The sequence below is a fragment of the Podarcis raffonei genome, chromosome 6 (genome assembly GCF_027172205.1).
Source record: "Podarcis raffonei isolate rPodRaf1 chromosome 6, rPodRaf1.pri, whole genome shotgun sequence".
Taxonomy (NCBI): Eukaryota; Metazoa; Chordata; class Lepidosauria; order Squamata; family Lacertidae; genus Podarcis; species Podarcis raffonei.
Window position 1 is genome coordinate 36,563,206 of NC_070607.1, and position 21,327 is coordinate 36,584,532.

A 21,327-nucleotide genomic window follows, 5' to 3' on the forward strand; every position below is an offset into this window, starting at 1 on the left:
GCTGGAGACCCAAGTTTGTTGCTGCTCTCTGTGTTTTCCCCATAGAAGGTTCATTAAGGTGGAAAAGGCACCAACATCAATCTATGCTAGGGAAATTGAGGTGGGAATTATTACCCTCTCCGTTAGTAAAGGCAAAACAGCAAAAGGTGAGGTAGCTGTTTTATTCCTGCTCACAAAGATGAAATTCTGCTGAAGTATGTTTTTTTTTTATCTGAAGAGGGTGACAAGTAGGTTGGGAGAGTTTAAAAAGCTTGCAAAATCTTGTTTGGTTTAATGTTTTTATGAATATGCATTCATATTTATATTTATACTTAAGAGTAACTTGTCTCTTAAGTACCTAGTTCAGTACTGCTTGCATAAAGTTTATGTGCTGACTTTTGGCATTGACTTGCTACTCAGAATTATTTTATTGCTATTTGGGAGAGAATGTTGGCAGTATGTAAATACCATTGATAAGTATCTATAAATTATTGGGTCTTTTTAAAGCGCAATCATAAAATGAAACGGGATGTTTCCAGTAACAGAAAAGCAGCTGAGCAATAGAAATGTATCACTTAATTTCCCTGCGGGGACAGATGCCCTCCAGGGCAGCGTTGGTGTTACTGGAATAAGGAAGATTCCTCAGACAGTTTTTACAGCTTATCGTTATAGATGTTTCCTCTTAGGTAGCTTTTTAACCCTTCTATAAATTTAAGCTTCCAATTGGATTTTATGGATAGTGTATGTTAAAAGTGATAGGTGGTTTCTGCTGTAATTTTATCTTTTCCTCATTTACAGTTATAAAAATCTTGTTTTTTAAAATCATGGCAGATGTTAAGTCTTACACAGATATGACTTCGCTGATAAATATCACTATTACATACCAATTGTATCGGTATGTAATAACGGCAGCTTTGGACATTGTAAAGAAGTATCAGTATCCAGAGATTCAGTCACTAATGAATTCAGCTTGTGGGAACTTCTTTTGTAAGGTCCACAGCCACTTTAAAAGTAGTTTTAGCCCACTACTCTTGTCACCAGGCAGGGAATGGAAAAGCAAAATGGTTCTTGAAGTTTGGCTGCAACAAGATTAGCCAAGGCAGCCTAAGTTAAATCTTGAAATTTGTGTTTTACAGCCCCCGCCCTATTCTGGAAAGCAAAATCCTAAGAAATTTCCAGGGTTTTTTCACTGGAGAGAAGCAGTTTGTATTTTCTCTTGTACTGATGTGGATGCTAACAGTTTTTCCAACCTTTTCTTTGAAATGGTAGGATCTATTTAAAGCATCATTCAGTGAAGCCATGAGAGCAGTATTTTACATATACCTCTGAAGCTGGTGTAAAGTTAAGCTGAGATAAAATATTTTTTAAATAATATAACCGGTATTGTTTGCTCATTTTAATTTGATAGCTATATTGGGACCCTGGTATTTGAATTCCTTAAAACTGTTTCAGTTTTAACAAGATAATGCAGCTTCTCATGTATGAGTTTACTAACTGTCAAGTGGGTTCAAAAAAGTTAATTAACCACAGCCATATCCAACAGATCACTAGATGGTGCAGTTGTTTTACTGATAGCATATACTTCTGTGCCAATGGTGTAATCCTCATACATTAAAATGGATGGTTTTTTCCCCCAGTGCAAAGATCAGGGTGTTAGTAAAGGCAACAGCAAAAGGCTGAGGTAGCTCTTTTATTCCTGCTCAAAACCATTTGCTCTTTTCAATAAGAAGCAGAATGTTAGCATTTGGGCAATGCTTTTTATTTTACTTGCAATTTGTATCCTGTGTGGCTCAGGTGTTGTGAAGCTTACAAAACTGCTCACACATAAAACGTAAAAAATAAAAAACAGAAACCATAAATAGTAAATCCAGAACAGCAATTCCAATTACACATACTCAAATAATAATAATAATAATAATAATAATAATAATAATAATAATAATAATAATATAATATCTTTATTGTCATTGCCCCCTCTCAGGGACAACGAAATTACTCGGAAGAATAAAATAAACCTTTAAAAAGCATAATATAATATAATCTAGTCATATAAATACACAGGGTGAGTCCTTTAAAAGAGGCCCCGTGGATACAGAGTACACATGTTCCACAGGGCCTCTTTTAAAAGACTCATTCTGTATAAGCCTAGATATTCAACCGTGCATCCTCAAGAAACTGATGTCTATATGAAATATGTTCAAATATAGCCAGAGCAGTGAGGTATTCAGACCATTGCGTGGGTATTTATCCATCAGGTCTCAAAGCATCTTAGCAACCATAAGAACTCACAAAATCCACTTTTGTTGTCCTGCCATTAATCCCCATACTACAAAAAGAAAAATTGTTGTACATAAAAGATTTCACCATTACAAAACTGATACACACAACACAACTTCAGACCAAAAAGTAAATATCACTGGACCACACCATACGCTTCAAGGAGGCATTTTCAACATTAATAATAATAATAATTTTTATTTATACCCCGCCCTCCCCAGCCAAGGCTGGGCTCAGAGCGGCTTACGAGGAATAATAAAAACAAATTGAATGATTACAACTTAAAAACAAAATTAAAACACAACATTAAAATATGGAAACATTAAAACGTAGCCTCATCGCAGGAGGAGAAGGAAAGGAAAAAAGAAAGAAAGGGAGGGAGGGAATCAAATTGGCTCCAAGCCAAAGGCCAGGCGGAACAACTCTGTCTTACAGGCCCTGCGGAAAGAAATCAGATCCTGCAGGGCCCTGGTCTCATGAGGCAGAGCGTTCCACCAGGCCGGAGCCAGAGTTGAAAAATTACACCTCCAACATCTGTCTGCATTGGCCTGTGGCTTCCTATACCAAAAATAGTGTTTTTGCTGGATCAAACTTGGTTTCAAATCTAAATAAACACTCTTGTTTATATTCTAAATTTCCCATTGTTTAGGCTGTATTCAAATCCCCTGTTCCACACCTCCCTAAGTTCCTGTACTTCGACTGGTCATTTCTTTGTCAGAGGGCAAATGGGCAAATTTAGCAGGGGATCAAATACTTTCCCCCCTCACTGTACATAGATACATTAAGCATTTGTAAACAAGAGTTTGGCTTTTTGTAAGGATCCACCAATACCCTCCAACAATCTGGAAGCTGCTGCAGGACTCAAAGCAGATGGTCCATAAACGGATGTCAACAAGTGATGTGATTGGAGATACAGTTCTATCATCTGGCACTCACCAGTAACTGATGTTCAGATTGTAAAGTAGGAAATGACAAAAGCATTGCATTTGAGCTTATCAGGTGATCTAATGTACATATCCCACATTCAACCCATTGGTTCTACAAACAGAAGGCTGCCTATCTTCACATTTGAGTTACCAATAAAGTTAATTTAGCATGAGAATATGGGTCAAATAGTAACTGACGAGAAATAAACGCTGTCTCTCTCTAGCTGCCAAAACTGAAAGCGGTATTGGCCCTTTTTATTATGTGTATGCCTTCAAATATGTCCTCTGCAAAGCGCTAGACGTCTTGTAAGTGAACGCAACTCTGAAATCCCAGATCGCGCTGTTCATTCAAGTGACATAGCGGCGTCTGCAGCATATTGCGTTTCCTTGGACCACTGACGTTTCCGCAACTATAAAAATTCAGCACGTTGGGAGCCGGGCGCCTATTCGCTATTTACATGGAATAAACCCCTAAATCCGCACGTGCCGCTATCTTGGGTGACTAGGAAGTGGACGAGAGTTCCTTCCCGCTAGATGGCATCAGCGCCTCTCTATACTTCTATATGATTTTTTGGGTTTTTTCCTGGGATTCGCCGCGATTGTCAAGTTCATTTTCCTGTTTTGTAGCTGCGGTTAGGAACCGCGCTTTATGAGCGACTCGACCAACCACTCTCCGATGGAGGCCAAACAGCGGCTAGGTGTGTAAAGGAGCCGCGGAAGTGCAACTTAAGCTTAAGCGGTCCCGAGCGGTTTCTAAGGGCGAGAAATCCTCGACGGAGCACCCGCGCTTGGCAGCCTAGTAAGTCTCGAATCGGCGGGTATGGGCACTGGGGCTGGCAGAGGGAGGATCACCCACGGCTTCCCTGACATTGGTCCTCGAGTTCAAAACAAGGTCTGCTGAACGGTTTCGCTGGCAGACGGAAGACCCCCTTTCCGCGCCAGGCAGGTGCAAGAAAGCGGATGTCGTCCCTCTTTCGGCGCTGCGGGAAGGCCGCCCGCCCCCGCCCCGCGGCCAGACCCAGATCAATGGAGCCGCTCCGCCGTCGGGGCTCCGCCCCCCGCGCCTGCCTTTAAAAGGCAGCCGCGGCTCGCTCTGCTCCTTTGCCCGTCTGGCTTGTGGCCGTCTAGCGTGCGCACCCAGCTGCCTTCTCGCGGGCGCCCCACCATGGGATGGGCCTGCCCCGCTGCCCGCCCCGTCCCGCTGCCCCGGCCGCTGCCGCCGCCCTCCCGACCAGCAGCAACATGACTTCCTACGGGCCCTACGACGGGCGCTTCAACTGCACGCCCATGGCGCTGCTGAGCGCCGCGGCGGCGGGCAGGGAGAAGGGCAACGCCACCAGCCCGGAGGTGTGCGGCTCGGTGTCGGTGGTCTTCGCCCTGACCATGATGACCACGGGCCTGGTGGGCAACGGGCTGGCGCTGCTGCTGGTGTACCGCGCCTACCACAAGAAGCAGAACGCGCGCAAAAAGTCCTTCCTGCTCTGCATCGGCTCCCTGGCCCTGACCGACCTGACCGGGCAGCTCCTCACCAGCCCCATCGTCATCGCAGTCTACCGGGCCGGCCGCGACTGGCGGGCGGTGGACCCTTCCCTGCGCCTGTGCACCTTCTTCGGCCTCAGCATGACCGTCTTCGGGCTGTGCCCGCTCTTCATCGCCAGCGCCATGGCCGTCGAGAGGACCTTGGCCATCCGCGCGCCCCACTGGTACTCGGCCCACATGAAGACGCGCGTCACCAAGGCCGTCCTGCTCAGCATCTGGGTGGCCGTGCTGGCCTTCGCCTGCTTGCCCGTGGTGGGCGTCGGGCGCTACGCCCTCCAGTGGCCCGGCACGTGGTGCTTCATCAGCGCCGGGGATCAGGGTCCCCACGTGGGCAACGTCATCTTCGCCTCCACCTTCGCCTTCCTGGGCCTCTTCTCGCTCGCCGTCACCGTGGCCTGCAACTTGGCCACTATCGTCGCCCTGGTGTGCCGCTGCCGCTCCAAAAACTCCGCGTCTCAGTCCAGGAGGCAGTGGGGCAGAATCACCATGGAAACCTTGATCCAGCTGCTGGGGATCATGTGTGTCCTCTTTGCCTGCTGGTCGCCACTCTTGGTAGGTGGACAACCTGTCTCTTGTGTGTGTGTGTGTGTGGCGGACTTCACTATAGAATAGCTATACCCACCACCCCCTTGGGGGGAAAAATTAAAAAAAATAATCTGTGCTCAGAATAAAATATATGTGAATCATTCCTTTTTTGGACAAATGTAAATAAACACGAATCTTTATGGTTTGCATTGCCCATCTGGAGGGCTTGAATACCTGAACACACAAAAAAGAAGTTATGAGCAAAAATAAAAAGCATAGCTTCTGCTTTTAGCCCTCTGATGAGGACAGCAAATAACTTCTGCAAAACTTCCCAAGTTTTACCATAATGCTAGAAACAGGTAGGTAGCTGTGCTGGTCTGACGCAGTCAAAATATATTAAACAATTGTCCAGTAGCACCTTAGAGACCAACTAAGTTTGTTCTTGGTATAAGCTTTCATGTGCATGCACACTTCTTAAGATCATAATGCTAGAAAGTGAGTGAGCAGGAGAGAGGGAGTTGGCAATGCAAGGGAGCCTATTATTGGATGTTATGCTAAGCACTTTGTGCAGGTATATTATTGGGAAAACTGGTATCCTGCCTTCCAGTTTCTTTAGACGTCTTAAATGGTCTTTGAAGAGTTGTGCACACTCTTGGCTGCATCAGGCTAGAGTTGAACTATAGTTTTAAGGGAAAGATGAAAGGGTAGAGAGAGCTTGCTTCCCATGTCCTTCCTGCCCTTTGCTCATTTCTTTTGCCGCTCTGGTGCTTCCAGCCCAACAGGTTTTGCAAACATTTGAAGCAGTGTGAAGAGGTTTTTCACCAGAAGTTAAAGTAGGGTGAATGTACACACCTGAAGCATCTCTGCTTCTCTCATATGGGAAAGTAGGAAGCAAAGCTGCTTTAAACCAGCTGTTCATCTAGCTCAGTATTGGTGGGCAGATCTCCAAGATCTATCCCATCAAGTTGCTACCTGTACCTTTTTAACTGGAAATGCCAGGGATTGAACTCTGTGCCTTCTGCATGCGGAACATGTGTTCTGCCACTGAGCTATGGACTGCCTTCAGCACTCTGTAAAAACAGTATTGATCATCTCCCCCCCCCCCCGCTTAACAGTCTTTAAAAAGAGGATGAGGCATAAAAATTACTGGACTTACTCTAGCTATTTTAGAAATGGTTGCAACATTTTAAGCCACACAAGTAGAAGAAACGAGAGTTCCTGTTGATATTTGAGTACCAGGTTGACTTGTAACCTTTTAAAATAAATTAGAGAATAACTTGTGGAAGCGTGTGGGCACCAGTTGGTGACACAAACCACTTGCCATGCTTTTCTGTGAAAGAAAGAAAACGCATGTTTTATGTGTCAAAATGCAGCTATTTCCCTATGTAAGATGGGCGGAGCAATTTAAAAGCTCCAAGCATGGGGGGGGGGTTACTGAACATTTCTCCTGTCGCCATGTCCCACCAAGACACCACAGACCTTCAATTCAGACTGGTCTTTGGACTTGCTACATCATAGGCTTTCATAAAAATTGCTGCAACTGTCAGCTTTATTGGAGTTTATGAGTACATTTTATCTACTCTTGTTTTCGCGGTTCTGATAGCTCTCTTGCATTTTACTTTGCATCCTCTTGCCATTAAGCTACGTTGAGCACCATTCGGTGGAAAGGCAGGCTATAAACTTGACAAATAATAAGCAAGTAGAAGCTGCTTAATCCTCTTGCTCTTCATTCTGTCCCCAGCAGGGGTTATTTTTGGGTTCTCTCAGCCTTACCAGGAGAAAAACAGCTGAGGCAAATGGGTATCTTGCTCATGCATCATTTTAAGTTGTGCTCTCTCTTAGAAATCAGTAGCGAACTTCCTGCTCCTGACATGTGGGTCTGTCATAATCGTGTTTAGTTTGACTGTGCTGTAGTTCTATATCAGGCTGATCTAGCAAAAGGGATGTTTGATCTTTGAAGTCTTTTCCTAGGCCCTATTTATACAGCTCAGCAAACTTCATCACTGTTAAGCTAAACATGTTCCACCCCCCAGTTTCACTAGTCCAGCGCAAAGAGAGGACTGAATTTCCTCTGCTTATGAAACTCCAGAGAAGCTGTTGCCACCCATGACAGGAGAAAAAGAAAAATAACTGTTATGGGATGTTTAGATGAGCAGGGAGAACAAAATGTCCCTCTTGCGATTCCCTTGCCACTTGCAACTAGTAGTGCGTGTTGCATTTAGTTTCATGCATTTATGTTTCTGTCCTGCCTTGTCTCTGACATGCAGCCGTGGTTCTTTCTCCCTTTTAGCTTTAAAATGCTGCTGTAGCAAAGTAGGTCAGATGTCAATGTAAGAAAACAAACAAGTAGAAATAAACGAGGTTAGGTGGAGACCAGGAACCTGTGGCATCTCAGGTCTTGTTGGACTTCAACCCCCAGGCAGAATGGTCAGTGGATGGAGATGATGGGAGCTTAGGCCCACAGGTTTCCCATCCCTGGGTTAAGAGAGAGTGCTGGAGCCAAGGTCACCCAGTGAACTGCTTGGGTGAGGCCATGTTTGCCTTATTGAAGTCTGGTATCTCAGTGCTACATTACACTGGTTGCCTTTCCTAGAGCGGCTGGGGCAACCCAGTCAAATGGGTGGGATATAAGTAATAAATTATTATTGTGCACAAAAGCTTATAGAGAGAGCTGGGCATGCATTTTAGGCTGTAATTAAGAGCAATGGTGAGTATATCATCATTGGGCTGTAATTGAGAGCAGTGATGAGCTACCCAAAACACTGCTCTTGCATAAGCCTCCCAGACAAGTGGCACTTGCAGCAACCAGATGTTTGTCAAGGAAGAGAATGGTAGGGAGTGGCTAAATCCAGGCCCTAAATCCAGGAGAGCCAGTGTGGTGTAGTGGTTAAGAGCGGTAGTCTCATAATCTGGGGAACCGGGTTCGCGTCTCCGCTCCTCCACATGTAGCTGCTGGGTGACCTTGGGCCAGCCACGCTTCTTTGAAGTCTCTCTCTCAGCCCCACTCACCTCACCTTGTTGTGGGGGAGGAAGGGAAAGGAGAATGTTAGCCGCTTTGAGACTCCTTAAAGGGAGTGAAAGGCGGGGTATCAAATCCAAACTCTTCTCCTCTTCTTCTTCTTCCCTTCCTGAGCAGACCAATTGTGAATATCCTGCAAGGCTACATATACACAGCCCTGAGAGATACTTGATTGCAGCGATAGTTTGCCTTTGTCCAATTGCTCATCTGAGGTGATAAAGGATTCCTCAGGATTTACCAAGGAGTTCCTGGGCGGGGAAGATCTTGTGGTTACTGCATTGGGAGGGAAGCTTGCAAAAAGGTTAGAATTTTGCTGAGGATAGAGAATAGATTGTACCTTTGGGCACCTGTGAAGTGGGACTGAATGAATCAAGAGCTTGTGGCTGGCCAAACAACATGCTATGTTAAATACATCAGTGCATTTAACAGGAAACAGCATCAGCTAAAGAGGGGCTGGTAATTGTGCGGTGGAGGATTTAACCCTTTCTTCCCCTATTGCAGTCCTAAGGAAAACCCCTCTTCTAAAATAAGCTGTTTGCATTAGAAGCAAACTCCCAACTTCAGAGGGAGAGGTTTTCATCAAGACCGTAGCAGATAAGGAGAGGGCTTAGTTTTCCACCCACATTCAGATTCACACCCCTGCCCCCATACCAAACAGATTCTATTTACATAGTTTTAAAAGCAACCTCCAGCAAGTTAAATGGAGAGAGTGAGCATTTAAACTCCCATCTAGAGTGGCCTTCAGAGATTCCTGGGTGAATGAGTACTTTGTAAAGTGAGGTCAGATACAAATGAGGTATAGAAGGTATAAATGTCAACAGTAACCCATTCACAAAGAATGTGTAAGTAAATAACCCAGGAAGCCCCATGTGAATGAGATCATTACATTTTGAAATGCATTTAAATAGATATAAAAAGACATTTAACAACCAGAATTTCCCTCTCAATCAGGACATGGAGTGAATGTTTCTCCAGCCCTTGGGTCCTAAAATGTTGGTGAGCCTCAGGCTACAGTGCTGTATTTCTCCTCCAGCTAACACGATCATATGATGGCCCAGTTTGCCATCTGCTGAATCAAGTGTAACTTCATAGACTGGTAAACAGAAATAGCTAAAGTATTGGCTCATTTGTCCTTGACTCAATTATAGTTCTAAGTATCAGATGCTGTGGTTTTACTTGGTTAAAACGATGTCTTCACCCATCACAGGGAGGACCAGAAATTGCAATACTGTAGATGTTTGTTAATCTTTTGGAAGAGAGATTGAAAGAGAGAACACGTCTTTAATTTCAGTATGGGGGGATGAAAAGGTGCTCTAACATAATTAACATGCTTATTTTAAATTAAAAAATGAGTTTCAGAAAAAGAATACTAGTGAATCATGATGAATGATGACAATTAATTTAAAAGAGATCTGACCTCCCTTACGTATAATAATAGATCAAAATGTCATGTTACTAATTAATATTTTCAAAATATTATTTCAAATGTTTAGCAAATGTCCAAGCATGCAGTATTTGTTTTGTCAATATTGCCTGTACAGTATATTCAGCATAAGGTTGGAACAAATCTAGTCTAAAAACTGTCTGAAGTCCACAGCTTGGTTGGGAAACATTCATTTATCTTGTCCTCTATGTGGTCTATAAGATCTGATCATTTGGTTTATTTCACAGAAAAGGAAACTGAGATTTAATCAAATTGCTAAGGTTATCTTCTATGGAATAACAAAAAGAAAAGACAGTAATCTCTACATATGAGTAAGAAAAATGAGTTTGTACAATCAGCTCAATGATTGTACAATAAACTCCCTGCGATAGTAGATGAGAATAGATTGTCATCTATAGAATTTTTTTGTATAAACTGTCGTGTACAAAATGCCAAATAGATGTGGAATGGATAATTTAAAAAATAATAATAATTCCCCACTATTGTTTTCCTGGACGTGAGAATTCCAATATCATTTAGCACCAAGAAAGCATCAGAACAGGCGCATCTCTCTCTCTCAACATAAGCTCTGGGAACCATAGGAAGCTTATACTGAGTCAAACCATCGGTCCACCTAGCTGAGGATTTTCTACATTGATTAGTGGGGGCTCTCATTGGTAATCTCCTAGCACTATGTGGAGATGCCAGGGGTTGAACTTACGACCTTCAGAATGCAAAGTGGATGCTGTACTACTGAGCTATGTCAGTTCCCTTCCAACTCTACAATTCTATGATTTTGAGATGCTGTGTCAGTATGAGCATTTGAATGAGAGAATGGAAACCATAGTCTTGAAGCTCTTCAGGGCAATGGAGGGATTTCATGACTTCAAACATGCAGAGGCCATCAAAAGTCCTTGGACTTTAGTGAGAATGTGTCAGATACATCTCGCCATGGCCCTGCCATGCATGCAGGGTGAAATGACCAAAGCCAGGGGAAGAAAGGGTATAATTAGGGAATGTAGGAACTGGTGTCTGAACTATGCAGCAAGGCATTATGAAGTGTGGGGAATGTCATTTTGCCTGTCCCTAGCTAGCAACAGGGGGTTTCCTATGAGGTTCAGGGCTCTACGCCCACAGCTTTAGATCTTTTAATTTTGCTGTGACTATTTTCTTCCATTCTGGAAATTGCTTTACACCATGGGTAGGCAAACTAGGGGCCGGATCTGGCCCAATCACCTTCTAAATCTGGCCTGCGGATGGTCCGGGAATCAGCATGTTTTTTACATGAGTAGAATGTGTGCTTTTATTTAAAATGCTTATCTGGGTTATTTGTGGGGCCTGGCTTGTGTTTTTGCATGAGTAGAACGTGTCCTTTTATTTAAAATGCATCTCTGGGTTATTTGTGGGGCATAGGAATTTGTTCGTTTTTTTCTTCAAAATATCGTCTGGCCCCCCACAAGGTCTGAGGGACAGTGGACCAGCCCCCTGTTGAAAAAGTTTGCTGACCCCTGCTTTACACACACTTAGGTGAATTCGCAGCTCTGAGGGAGTTATGCAAACAGATGCAATGTGGATAAACCCCCTCATTTTTAATTACCCTTTGTTCATTGCTCATAATTGCTGTTCACTGGGCCTTTGTGTTAACAGTTGCTTTCTGTGCTGGTCACAACCACACTCAGCCAACAGCTGGATGAAAGCTCTTCAAGGTGAATATCAACAAGACAACAAAAGAGAGAGAGAGAGAAAGCTCTTTTTCTGATAGTGTGACAAAAGCTACCCAGGTGTCTCATGAGTGGAAATTCACATAACAATTTGAACTTAGCACAGTAGCAAATGACACACTCCTGCCTGTTTCTCTAGTGCCTTCAGGCTCTAGAATAGAAACAACCATTTTCTATTTCCTATATTTCTTTTCCTATAAAACCATTTTTTAATGCCCAATCAAACCTGAATCTAATGTGTTCACATATTGAAAAACCATGATTCCTGAAAGCTTTTGCCAAACCCAACCCAGAGGAATAAATGGGAGTTATTGCCACATAATGGGGTGCCACATGAGATGAAAGGAGGGAGACAAGGGAACTGGAAACCTTGGTTTACGAACTTAATCCATTTCAGAAGGCCGTTCTTAAACCGAAACCGTTCTTAAACCGAGGCACGCTTTCCCTAATGAGGCCTCCCTCCGCCGGTGCCCTTCCAGTGTTCGGATTTCATTCTTAGACCGAGGTAAAGTTCTGAAACCAAGACACTATTTCTGGTTTGGCAGAGTTTCTTAAACTGCACTGTTCTTAAACTGAGGTACCATTGTACCATTAATTGTAGTACTGAAATTATTGGGGAAGAGATTAAAATCCCTTTTGTTTTGATGGGGTGTAAAATTTCCAGACAGCCTAAGTGTCCAGTCTAGAGAAATCTAAGAATAACATGGGGCAGGGTTTGTGTGACTTGTTGCTTTATGTCTATGCCAGGATAGGACTCCACTCTTTCTAAACACAGGAGTCCACTCGTGACTGTTGCTTTTGCATAACTGCTTCTCAGATCCGTACGAGGCCCAGCTGTGTTACTCCAGTTCCATTGAGCAGTCTTGAGAAAGGCAACATGCTGGGGCTTGGGCTTAAGGAAGATTTTAAGGAGATTTCCTACCCCTGAATCCTGTGGCGTAGGAAGGGGTGTGTGGTGGGTGTGGTCTGCCCGGGTGTCATCACTGTGGGGGGTGACAAAATGGCAAAAATATGTGTTTTTGAAAAAGTAACTCCCGTACCCACTGCACGCCCCTTCCTACGCTACTGCAGGAGCGCTCTTCCCTTGAGTGATTTCCAGAAACCAGAAGTTTGCTGCCTCCAACTTTGCAGGCAGAGCACAGCCTTTATGGCTAGTAGCCTTCGACAGCTCTCCTCCTTCAAGCACCGTGGGACTTGTGTCTGCCCACTGCCTCAGCCGCCCTACAGTTGAGGGAGATGCTGCAGAGAAGCTCCACACAGCGCGCCCTGCCTTGGCTCATTCTGCTCTCGGCTGCAGGGCGTGCTCACCACCCCGGGCACCCGAGTGGCTAGCTACACCGCTGCCTAGCTACACGTCCTAGCCAAATTATGTCACCCATAGCTTTCTGAAAGCAATAGCCAAGGAAGCCATCATAGAAGGTAAAGTGCCCCCTATAAATTGAGCACTGGTAAAATATAGGAAGGGATGCGGGTGGCGCTGTGGTCTAAACCACAGAGCCTAGGACTTGCCTATTGGAAGGTCGGCGGTTCGAATCCCTGCAACAGGGTGAGCTCCCATTGTTCGGTCCCAGCTCCTGCCCACCTAGCATGTCAAAGTGCAAGTAGATAAATAGGTACTGCTCCAGCAGGAAGGTAAACGGCGTTTCCGTGAGCTGCTCTGGTTCGGCAGAAGCGGCTTAGTCATGCTGGCCACATGACCCAGAAGCTGTCTGCGGACAAACGCCGGCTCCCTCGGCCTATAGAGTGAGATGAGCGCACAACCCCAGGGTCGTCCACAACTGAACCTAATGGTCAGGGGTACCTTTACCTTTTTAAAATATAGGAAAGAGAGAGCTTCCTTTAAACTGGAACAAGCTCATGCTTCACTTGTGGTAGTCACTGCTTGAACTGCATGATCCACATGATGAGCAAGCTGCCATAGCTGTCTTTTGCCACCTTGACACATATCCATATGCAGCCCTTCTGGTTATTTCCCTGGGCTTACTCTTCCCACCCCTTTCCAAATGACACCGATTCAACCTGAGATTTTTTGCACCACATGCACCAGATTTATAATGTGTAAAAAACAAACACACCCTGTCTTGTTTGAATTTTAAAGGGGGAGGTACTCTGTGATTGAACAGAAGCTTTCCTTCTCTCAGAGTAGACTGAATTCATTCATCTGACCTGAGCACTGCTTGGTCACAGAATTCCAATAAGCATCTAAAGGGAGAAGGACTTTGTACCTTTCCTGGATTCAGCTCAGAAATACCAACATGCATGTGGACCTAAAAGATTCATTCGATTAAGTCACCCCAGTTATAATAAATTTACTCAACCTCAGTCTCTCTTCCTGCCTCTTGCCCCTGAGCTCTATTTACTAAAAATAATAAGACATTAGTAAGTCTGTTGTTATTCCCAAGTGCATCTAATATCAACATTATCTCTTGCTATGTTTATTTCCCTTTCCCTTGCTGCATTTTCTGTTAATCTAAGATGTACATTGTTGGCGCATTTAGAAATGGTCTGTCTCTGACTGATCTACTGTATGTTAACTATGTTATGCAGAACATAAAACAAGTGGTACTAGTCTGCTCAAAACTCAGAAGCAACATACAGTGATTTTAAAGGTTTTGAGTTTTTATGCTACACAGTGTTCAAATTTTTACATTCCTGAGATGTATAAATCATCTTGCCTTTTGGAAATGGAACACAGGAATTCTGATCAATCCTTGAAGCTTCTTCAGAATGGAGGTGATGCTTTTTTTAAGAAGGGTTTCAGGAAACGGTGTGTGTGTGTGCTCTAATTAAATGCATCGCACACATATTAAAAAGAACATGCTTTCTGGTGGTTTTATTTAGACAGAACAATCTTAATATTGCCTCCTCCATATATAAGCAAGAGATTAGAGATTGAGCAGAGTAAAAAGCTGTATGCATTTGCAGTAGAAAGCCATATAAGTTGCGTTCCTTGCAGAGAGGCAATGGCATGCGGCAGCATTTTTCAATTTCATCTTGAGTCTCAGCCAGGCGCCAAATACCACTACAGTGGTACCTCAGGTTACAGACGCTTCAGGTTACAGACTCCGCTAACCCAGAAATAGTACCTCGGGTTAAGAACTTTGCTTCAGGATGAGAACAGAAATCGTGCTCCGGCAGCACAGCGGCAGCAGGAAGCCCCATTAGCTAAAGTGGTGCTTCAGGTTAAGAACAGTTTCAGGTTAAGAACAGACCTCTGGAACGAATTAAGTACGTAACCAGAGGTACCACTGTACTGTGCTTTTGGAAGTGTTCGCAATCAGGGATTTCTTAGTCACGAAATGCACCTAGCACCCTGCTAATTTCGAACGCTGCTTGGAGGCAGCAATGGAAACCACAGGAGAAGAGAGTGCTTTTGAGCACAGCTCCTGCTTGCAGGTTTCCCACAGGCATCTGTTTGGTAGCCTGCCACACATCAGGAAAGCTCCTGACGTGTCCTGGTTTTTGGGTGTAAAAATGGTGTCGGGGGGGCCAGTATGCATGGCAACACAATGGAAAATGCATCAGAAATTATTATTATTAATTACTTATACCCCGCCCATCTGGGCGGCTTCCAACAGATTAAAAATACATTAAAACATCAGTCATTCAAAAGCTTCCCTAAACAGGGCTGCCTTCAGATGCCTTCTAAACGTCAGATAGTTGTTTATTCCTTTGACATCTGATGGGAGGACATTCTACAGGGTGGGAGCCACTACCAAGAAGGCCCTCCAAAAAGTTGGAGAAACAACTCCAAAAGCTTAAAAATCACTATTTGGGGGGGGGAGGTACCCCCACCCAAAGCTCAACAATTTGGGTTTGTTCTCAAAAAAAGCTAAACAATTTTGGTGGGTTTCTAAGCTCAGCAACTTTGCGGGTGTCGGGAATTATGGCAACCCTCCTGTTTGGCAACTGTAAGAACAGGATGCTGAACTAGATTGGAGTCATTGGCTTGGGCCAGCAGGCTCTTCTTATGTTCTTAGGATATGCTGGCAGTGTGGCAGTACTGCTTCCTTGCCTGCTACTAGGGTAAATGGTAGCTGTGCTAGCTAAATTACATGCGGTTAACTCTGGATCCAACCCTCTGTTTTCATAACAAAAGTTGTGCAGCTGGCTGTAAAATTTGCCTTCTGCTTAATCATGGTTCATATTGTTATGTACTGAAGTTCTCACCCTGGGCCAGCAGAGGGATACTGTAGATAGTTTTCACTCAGGTCCACATATGCAAATAAGGGATTGAAAGTGACGTTCAGTGATTGGATAGTTACAGAAAGTGGTTACTGTTGCGTTGTAGTAGAGCTCTATATAAGCAGGCTGGCTGAACCCTTCAGTTCAGTTCAGTTCAGTTCTGGCCTGTGAATAAACAAGAGCTGTTTGAAGAATCGCTGTGTCGTCTGATATGTTCATCCACAACTTAACACATCTAGAGCATCCTCCCCCTCTTCAGACCTTCCTCCAATGGGTTCGCACTGGGACGGGGGCCAGCGGGGTCATGGTGGTGGGCACAGCCCTGCTCTCCCCCTCCATGCGGTGTGAATAATGTGCAGCAGAACAGCCAAATAATGTGGGTGATATCAGCCGAGTCTCTAAAGAGCCCTTTTAATAAAAGTACCATTCAGAATTTTCAGCCCAAATGCTTTCTTTTCTGCAGAATGGCCAAGCCAATTAGTGAACCCAGGCAATATAATTGATTTTCCTTTATGCTCATTAAAATGCTAATTCGGTTTTCATTATTGCCATTGTAAAATATACTGCGTTTGGGGCATAGTAAATGAACCACAGGTGCACTTTGGAATACTCCACATGGGCTTTTGGATTAATTTCTTACTATTTAAGTATGGGAAATATTTTGCCAGAGAACCCGGTGGACCTTAAAATGGGTGAAACTGATCAAGTACCTTTTAAAAGGCACTAAAATATATGGCAGCTGTGTTTTTATAGACAGAGCTTAGTGAAGGGAAAATAGAAGAAAGAATGCCAACTAATCCATGGAAAAATAAATACCTCTTTGCCTTTCATCAGAAGGTACCCCATGTTTGTCTGTGTTGTATAAAATAAGAGTTGGATTGCAAAGTTGTTGTAAATGCTGATAACATTTTATGGTTATTACATGAGGGAAATGGACTTACAACATAGGCACAGAATGGTGCTTTCATTCCCCCTTCTGTCCCTTATTAATTTGGAAGTGATGGAAAATTCCAGGGGTCGTGTCCAAGGTTAGTCCTACTCAGAGTAGACCCAGTGAAACTGATGGGCCTGGGCAACTTTGGGCCCATTAATTTCACTGGTTCTGCTCCGAGTAAAACTTATTGGATACAATCCCAGATATACAACATAGTTGTTGCTCATTAATTGAGCTTGACTTCAAGGGTAGGACTGCCAGCTCACCAAAAAAACCCCCGAGGAAGTCTTGTTTTGATTCATGCTGGAGTGTTTGTTGAAGGGAGTGTGATAGAGAAATGGTGTGCACACTCAGTCCATGACTCATCATACCTTAAACCCTTATATCTCAGCTCAATCATTGCCATCATCTACAGGTCATCCCCCAAGTTGGTGATGTGAACTTAGTGTCATCAGCTCAGTCCTCTTCTAATAGAGACTCAGTAGGCACATTCTGTTTTGACCTGTGAACACCTGCTGAAAAAATTTCTGTACTTTCACGCTTATGCAGACAATTAAGAATACATATTTTGCCGGGGGCGGGGGATGATCCCAGATTTTTAATTTTCCCTTTTTTATTGTATATGTGTATGACTGTTACAAACTGCTTTGATTTTTGTTTGCTTGTTTAATGAATACTGGTATACATATTCATACATATACAATATTCCTATAAATGCAAAATGGCTGCCTTACGTTTACAGGTTTTGCAGGGCTGAAAAAAACCTGCAAAAACTTCAGACAGAGAGAGCTGAGCTTCCAACTGAGAGGACAATAGGACAAAAGACATGCATGCCTCTATCACAGCAATGCCTCTATCACAGCTCCTTCAACTCTCTTAAAAAACATGGTCTACCTCAAGCCTTAGAAATTGTGAGGTGAACTCTTATCTTCCTTTAGGAGACATAAATCAAATTAAATGGCCCAGGTCACATTTTGGCATCCATAAATGCAGGCTTCTGGAATGAGGATTGGCGTGTAAGAACTAATTGAAGCAGGTAGTGCTACGGTCTCATGACTGTCTTTGATCTGATAGGCTGCAGTGGTTTCAGGGAATGCCGCCAAGCTGCCTTAATATGGACTATTGTTCCACGTCAAAGAATGCCTTTAAATCATTGACTCTGTCTCTACTGCACTCATTTCCCCTCTTGTTCCCTTAGATTATGATGCTGAAAGTGACGTTCAACCGCACCTCTATGGATCATTGCAGAGAATCCTGCAACTCCACCCGAAGCACAGAACTGCAGACAGAGTGCAATTTCTTCTTGACCGCTATCCGCTTGGCCTCACTGAATCAGATCTTGGACCCCTGGGTTTACCTGCTGCTTAGGAAGATCCTCCTGCGAAAGTTTTGCCAGTTGGCAAGTGCCATCTCCTGCCGCTCCCAGGAGGGATGGAAAGGGCGGCACATCATGTTGTCAGACAAAATCAGGCGCACACCATGAAGCAGGTTGCATGCCAACAACTTTCCTTGCACCGCCACCTTACTGTGAATATGGGCATCCAAGTTCTGTCCGTTTCCCTCTGTAACTGAATGGCAAGGACATAATATATTCCATGGACTAGTATTTTCAGTGTCTGCCAGAAATTGTTAACTTATATAACTAAGAAACCTGCCTGTCTTTTGAAATCCATAGCTAAGAGTGCAGCTTTTTGTGTACGTCCAAAGACATCGCAGGGATTTTTCCTACTGCATGGGAGAAGAACCTGCCATTTAAAAATCGGAACTTTGACTGTATATTCAGTGGCAATTAAGTTATTGAAGACTCAACATTTGTTTGACTCTAAAATTATTGTCAGAAATTTTCTTTGTTTCTGGTCTTCTTTTTGACTTACCGATTTAACCGAAAAGAAAGGATAATCCTTTTTCATGCTGATTCCAGAAATGAGGGATAGGGTGGGAGTTGAGGAATCAAAAATGCTATGGTGTGGGTGTTAATGGCTTGTGTCCTTTCCTTAAAGTTGGGAAAGTAGCAAGAGGCCTGTCAAATGCATGGAGTCACCACACTAATTACTCGTTTTCAATAAACACTAAAGGTCTTTTTCAAATGATAGTTTGTTACCTGTTGTATATTTTCACTTGTTTATGCAAGTTGCCCTTGTTATTTGCTGATGCAGAGAATCCATGTGTCTACTCTCAGTGAAGAATTTATGTTCAGGAGAAAGCACATTGTCCTAATATTCAAACTACAGAATTTTGCCTCTGAAAAAAATTGTTGCTTCTATATTAGGATTCTTGGCCCTGGAAAGGCAGTGCTTTTCTTCAATCTATTAGAAGCAGAAATAAAATAGCAGTTCCACAAGGCACTTAATATAATTCTATATTATGCAGTTAATTACCCCCTTTTCAGATTATCATAAATACCTCTTCTAAGTAATAGTTAAGATTATGATGATGTATTAGATTTATACCTCACACCTTCCTCCAAAGGAGCCCAGGGTTTACTTCTGCGTAAACATAATAGAAAAATGTCCTGTTCAGGAAAGACCACCTGCAACTTTAATTAGAAGATTCCTCCTTGCAGCTTCTACCTCTAACTGCCTCCTGTTCAGTGTATTTCTAGCTTCATTTCTGACTTTTGATGAAAGGCCTTGTATCTAGCTAGTCCTTCTCTCAGCTACTTTTCTTGTAAAAGAAAGAAATGAGTGGAAACTGCTCTCTGCACTCTCATGTTAACTCTGTGTTGAAAATAATCTGCTCAGTGTGAAGTAAGTATCATGGGAATGTCAAACATGGGCAGTTTGTTTTATTTTATTCAGGTATTTTTTGGTCTTATTTTAAAGTTGCATTAGCATGTATCTTTAAAATTGCTTTAGCAATGTTCTCTCCCATTTTATACGTGTTTGAGCTGCTTCATCTACCATGAGGGGAGATAGTCTTCCTGAAAATAAATTGCTTTTAAATAGTATGTTTTTTTCTGCTTACTCATAACCTTTCACAGTAATTGAAAAGCAGCTGCACCATGAAAAGACAAAAAAATACTTTTCAAATGAGATTTGAATCATTCATGAATCATTATGAGTAAATATTTGGAATCTGAGCCAAGAAAGACTTTTCTTTTGCTTTTTGACATAGATGCTACATTATAGAAAACCTTTAGACTGGGGTGAAGAAAGTTCAGTATAAAAAAGGTACAGCTGAGTGAGCCTGCATCCCCTAAAGCAGGTAGAGAGGACCTGTAGCCCTGCAGAAGATGTTGGACTTCTTTTCTCAACAGCCCTAGCTAGCATGGTCAATGGGCATGGATGATAGGAGTTGTACTACAGTAATATCTGGATGGCAACAGGTTACCCATCCTTTATCCTATGGGCTAGAGCAGCCTTTCTCAACCTGTGGGTCCTACAACTCCCATCACCTCTAGCTAGCAAGGGGATGATGGGAGTTGTAGTCCAACAACATCTGGGGACCCACAGGTTGAGAACCGCTGGGCTAGAGGAAAGTTTGATATCCCTTTCTTGATTCTGAATTTAATATATGTGTGTTTGTTAATAGTTGTCACAGGAGCATGATGTTCGCAGCCTGGTGCTGGGTAGATCACAAAAATAAACACAGGAGATGGGTATTGGGTAAGTTCCACGGAACACAGAGGAGCTTTATTACAAATAGGCATGGATAGAGTTGTGCTTTAAGGTCCCTAAGCATCATTATGTGAGCGAGGAAGGAGAAAACCCAATAGTTATGAAGTCAGCGGCATACTTAACCATCAAAGCTTTTACAGTGAATACGTAACCTCATTGTTCTGGCAATCATATTGTTAATTTAAGTGAAAGTGCAAATAACCACCAAAGGCACTTTGACATTTCGTGAACTGCTTCCCCCCCCCCTTTTCTTTTTTGAACGAGTCTTGTCTTCCAGACTGACGTGCTTCTGAGTTTAGTTTGCAGAGACAATAAAGAACTGTCATTATTCAGTCCATAAAAAAACACAAGGGAGGGAAAGGATTATAAAGGAATCTTAGAACAATAATAGCTTAGCCGTTTTGCATCGTGAACGAAACTTAAACATGGTACGATAATCGCCCCTGCTATAGAGTAAAGTTCCTTCTGTTCAAGGTCATGCAGAGATGAATAATGGAAGAAGGAAAATGTCTTCACCCCTAGAACTGACTACCACAAAATGGAATGCTATATATTATAGCAGGCACAGCTTCATGTCGTTTTGTTACCTGAGATGAAATACCTGCTGAAGTCAAGGAGAAGAGAACTTAAGGCTGCTCAAGTTATCCTGGCACCTTGGGCAGAAAACTCCACAGGTGGAACATAGGAAGTTGTCCCAGTCAAAGTCAGATCATTTATGCATCTTGCTCAGTGCTATTGACATGGATTGCTAATAGCCGCTCTGCAGAGCATCAGGCACAAATCCTTGGCAGCCCTACCTGGAGACACCAAGGATCGAAGCAGGGGCCTCTTGCATGACCCATCCCAACTTACCCGCTCCTTGACAGTAGAATTAATTAATTAATGCATACTGCACTTCCATGACATGCAATATCAGCCGCTTGAGGCAACAGCCTAGTTTTGCCTAATGGCAGAATTGTGCCCTGTTACTTTATTGTAAGGTCAGCTCTGGTAATAAAACATGCTGCTCTGACTTGGGGGGGGGTGGAATACTGGCAAGCTAGAAGCACAGACAAAATCTTTTTTTCTTTTTTCTTTACTTTGTATGTAAAATGCCTGTGGAATGGCAAAAACCCTCTTTTTAAAAAAATCAAGCCTCACTGTCAAAATATAAACCAAATCAAAGCCATCCTATATTGCCCT

General features: G+C 43.2%; 1 protein-coding gene across 1 annotated transcript; it reads left to right on the forward strand.

The window, feature by feature from the left end:
- The first annotated feature begins 4,043 nt into the window (after positions 1–4,043).
- On the forward strand, positions 4,044–18,925 carry PTGER3 (prostaglandin E receptor 3). Its single transcript, XM_053392065.1, has 2 exons — positions 4,044–5,273; positions 17,727–18,925. The coding sequence occupies exons 1-2, from the start codon at positions 4,353–4,355 to the stop codon at positions 18,009–18,011; spliced, it is 1,206 nt and encodes a 401-aa protein (XP_053248040.1). The 5' UTR covers positions 4,044–4,352; the 3' UTR covers positions 18,012–18,925.
- Positions 18,926–21,327: the final 2,402 nt, after the last annotated feature.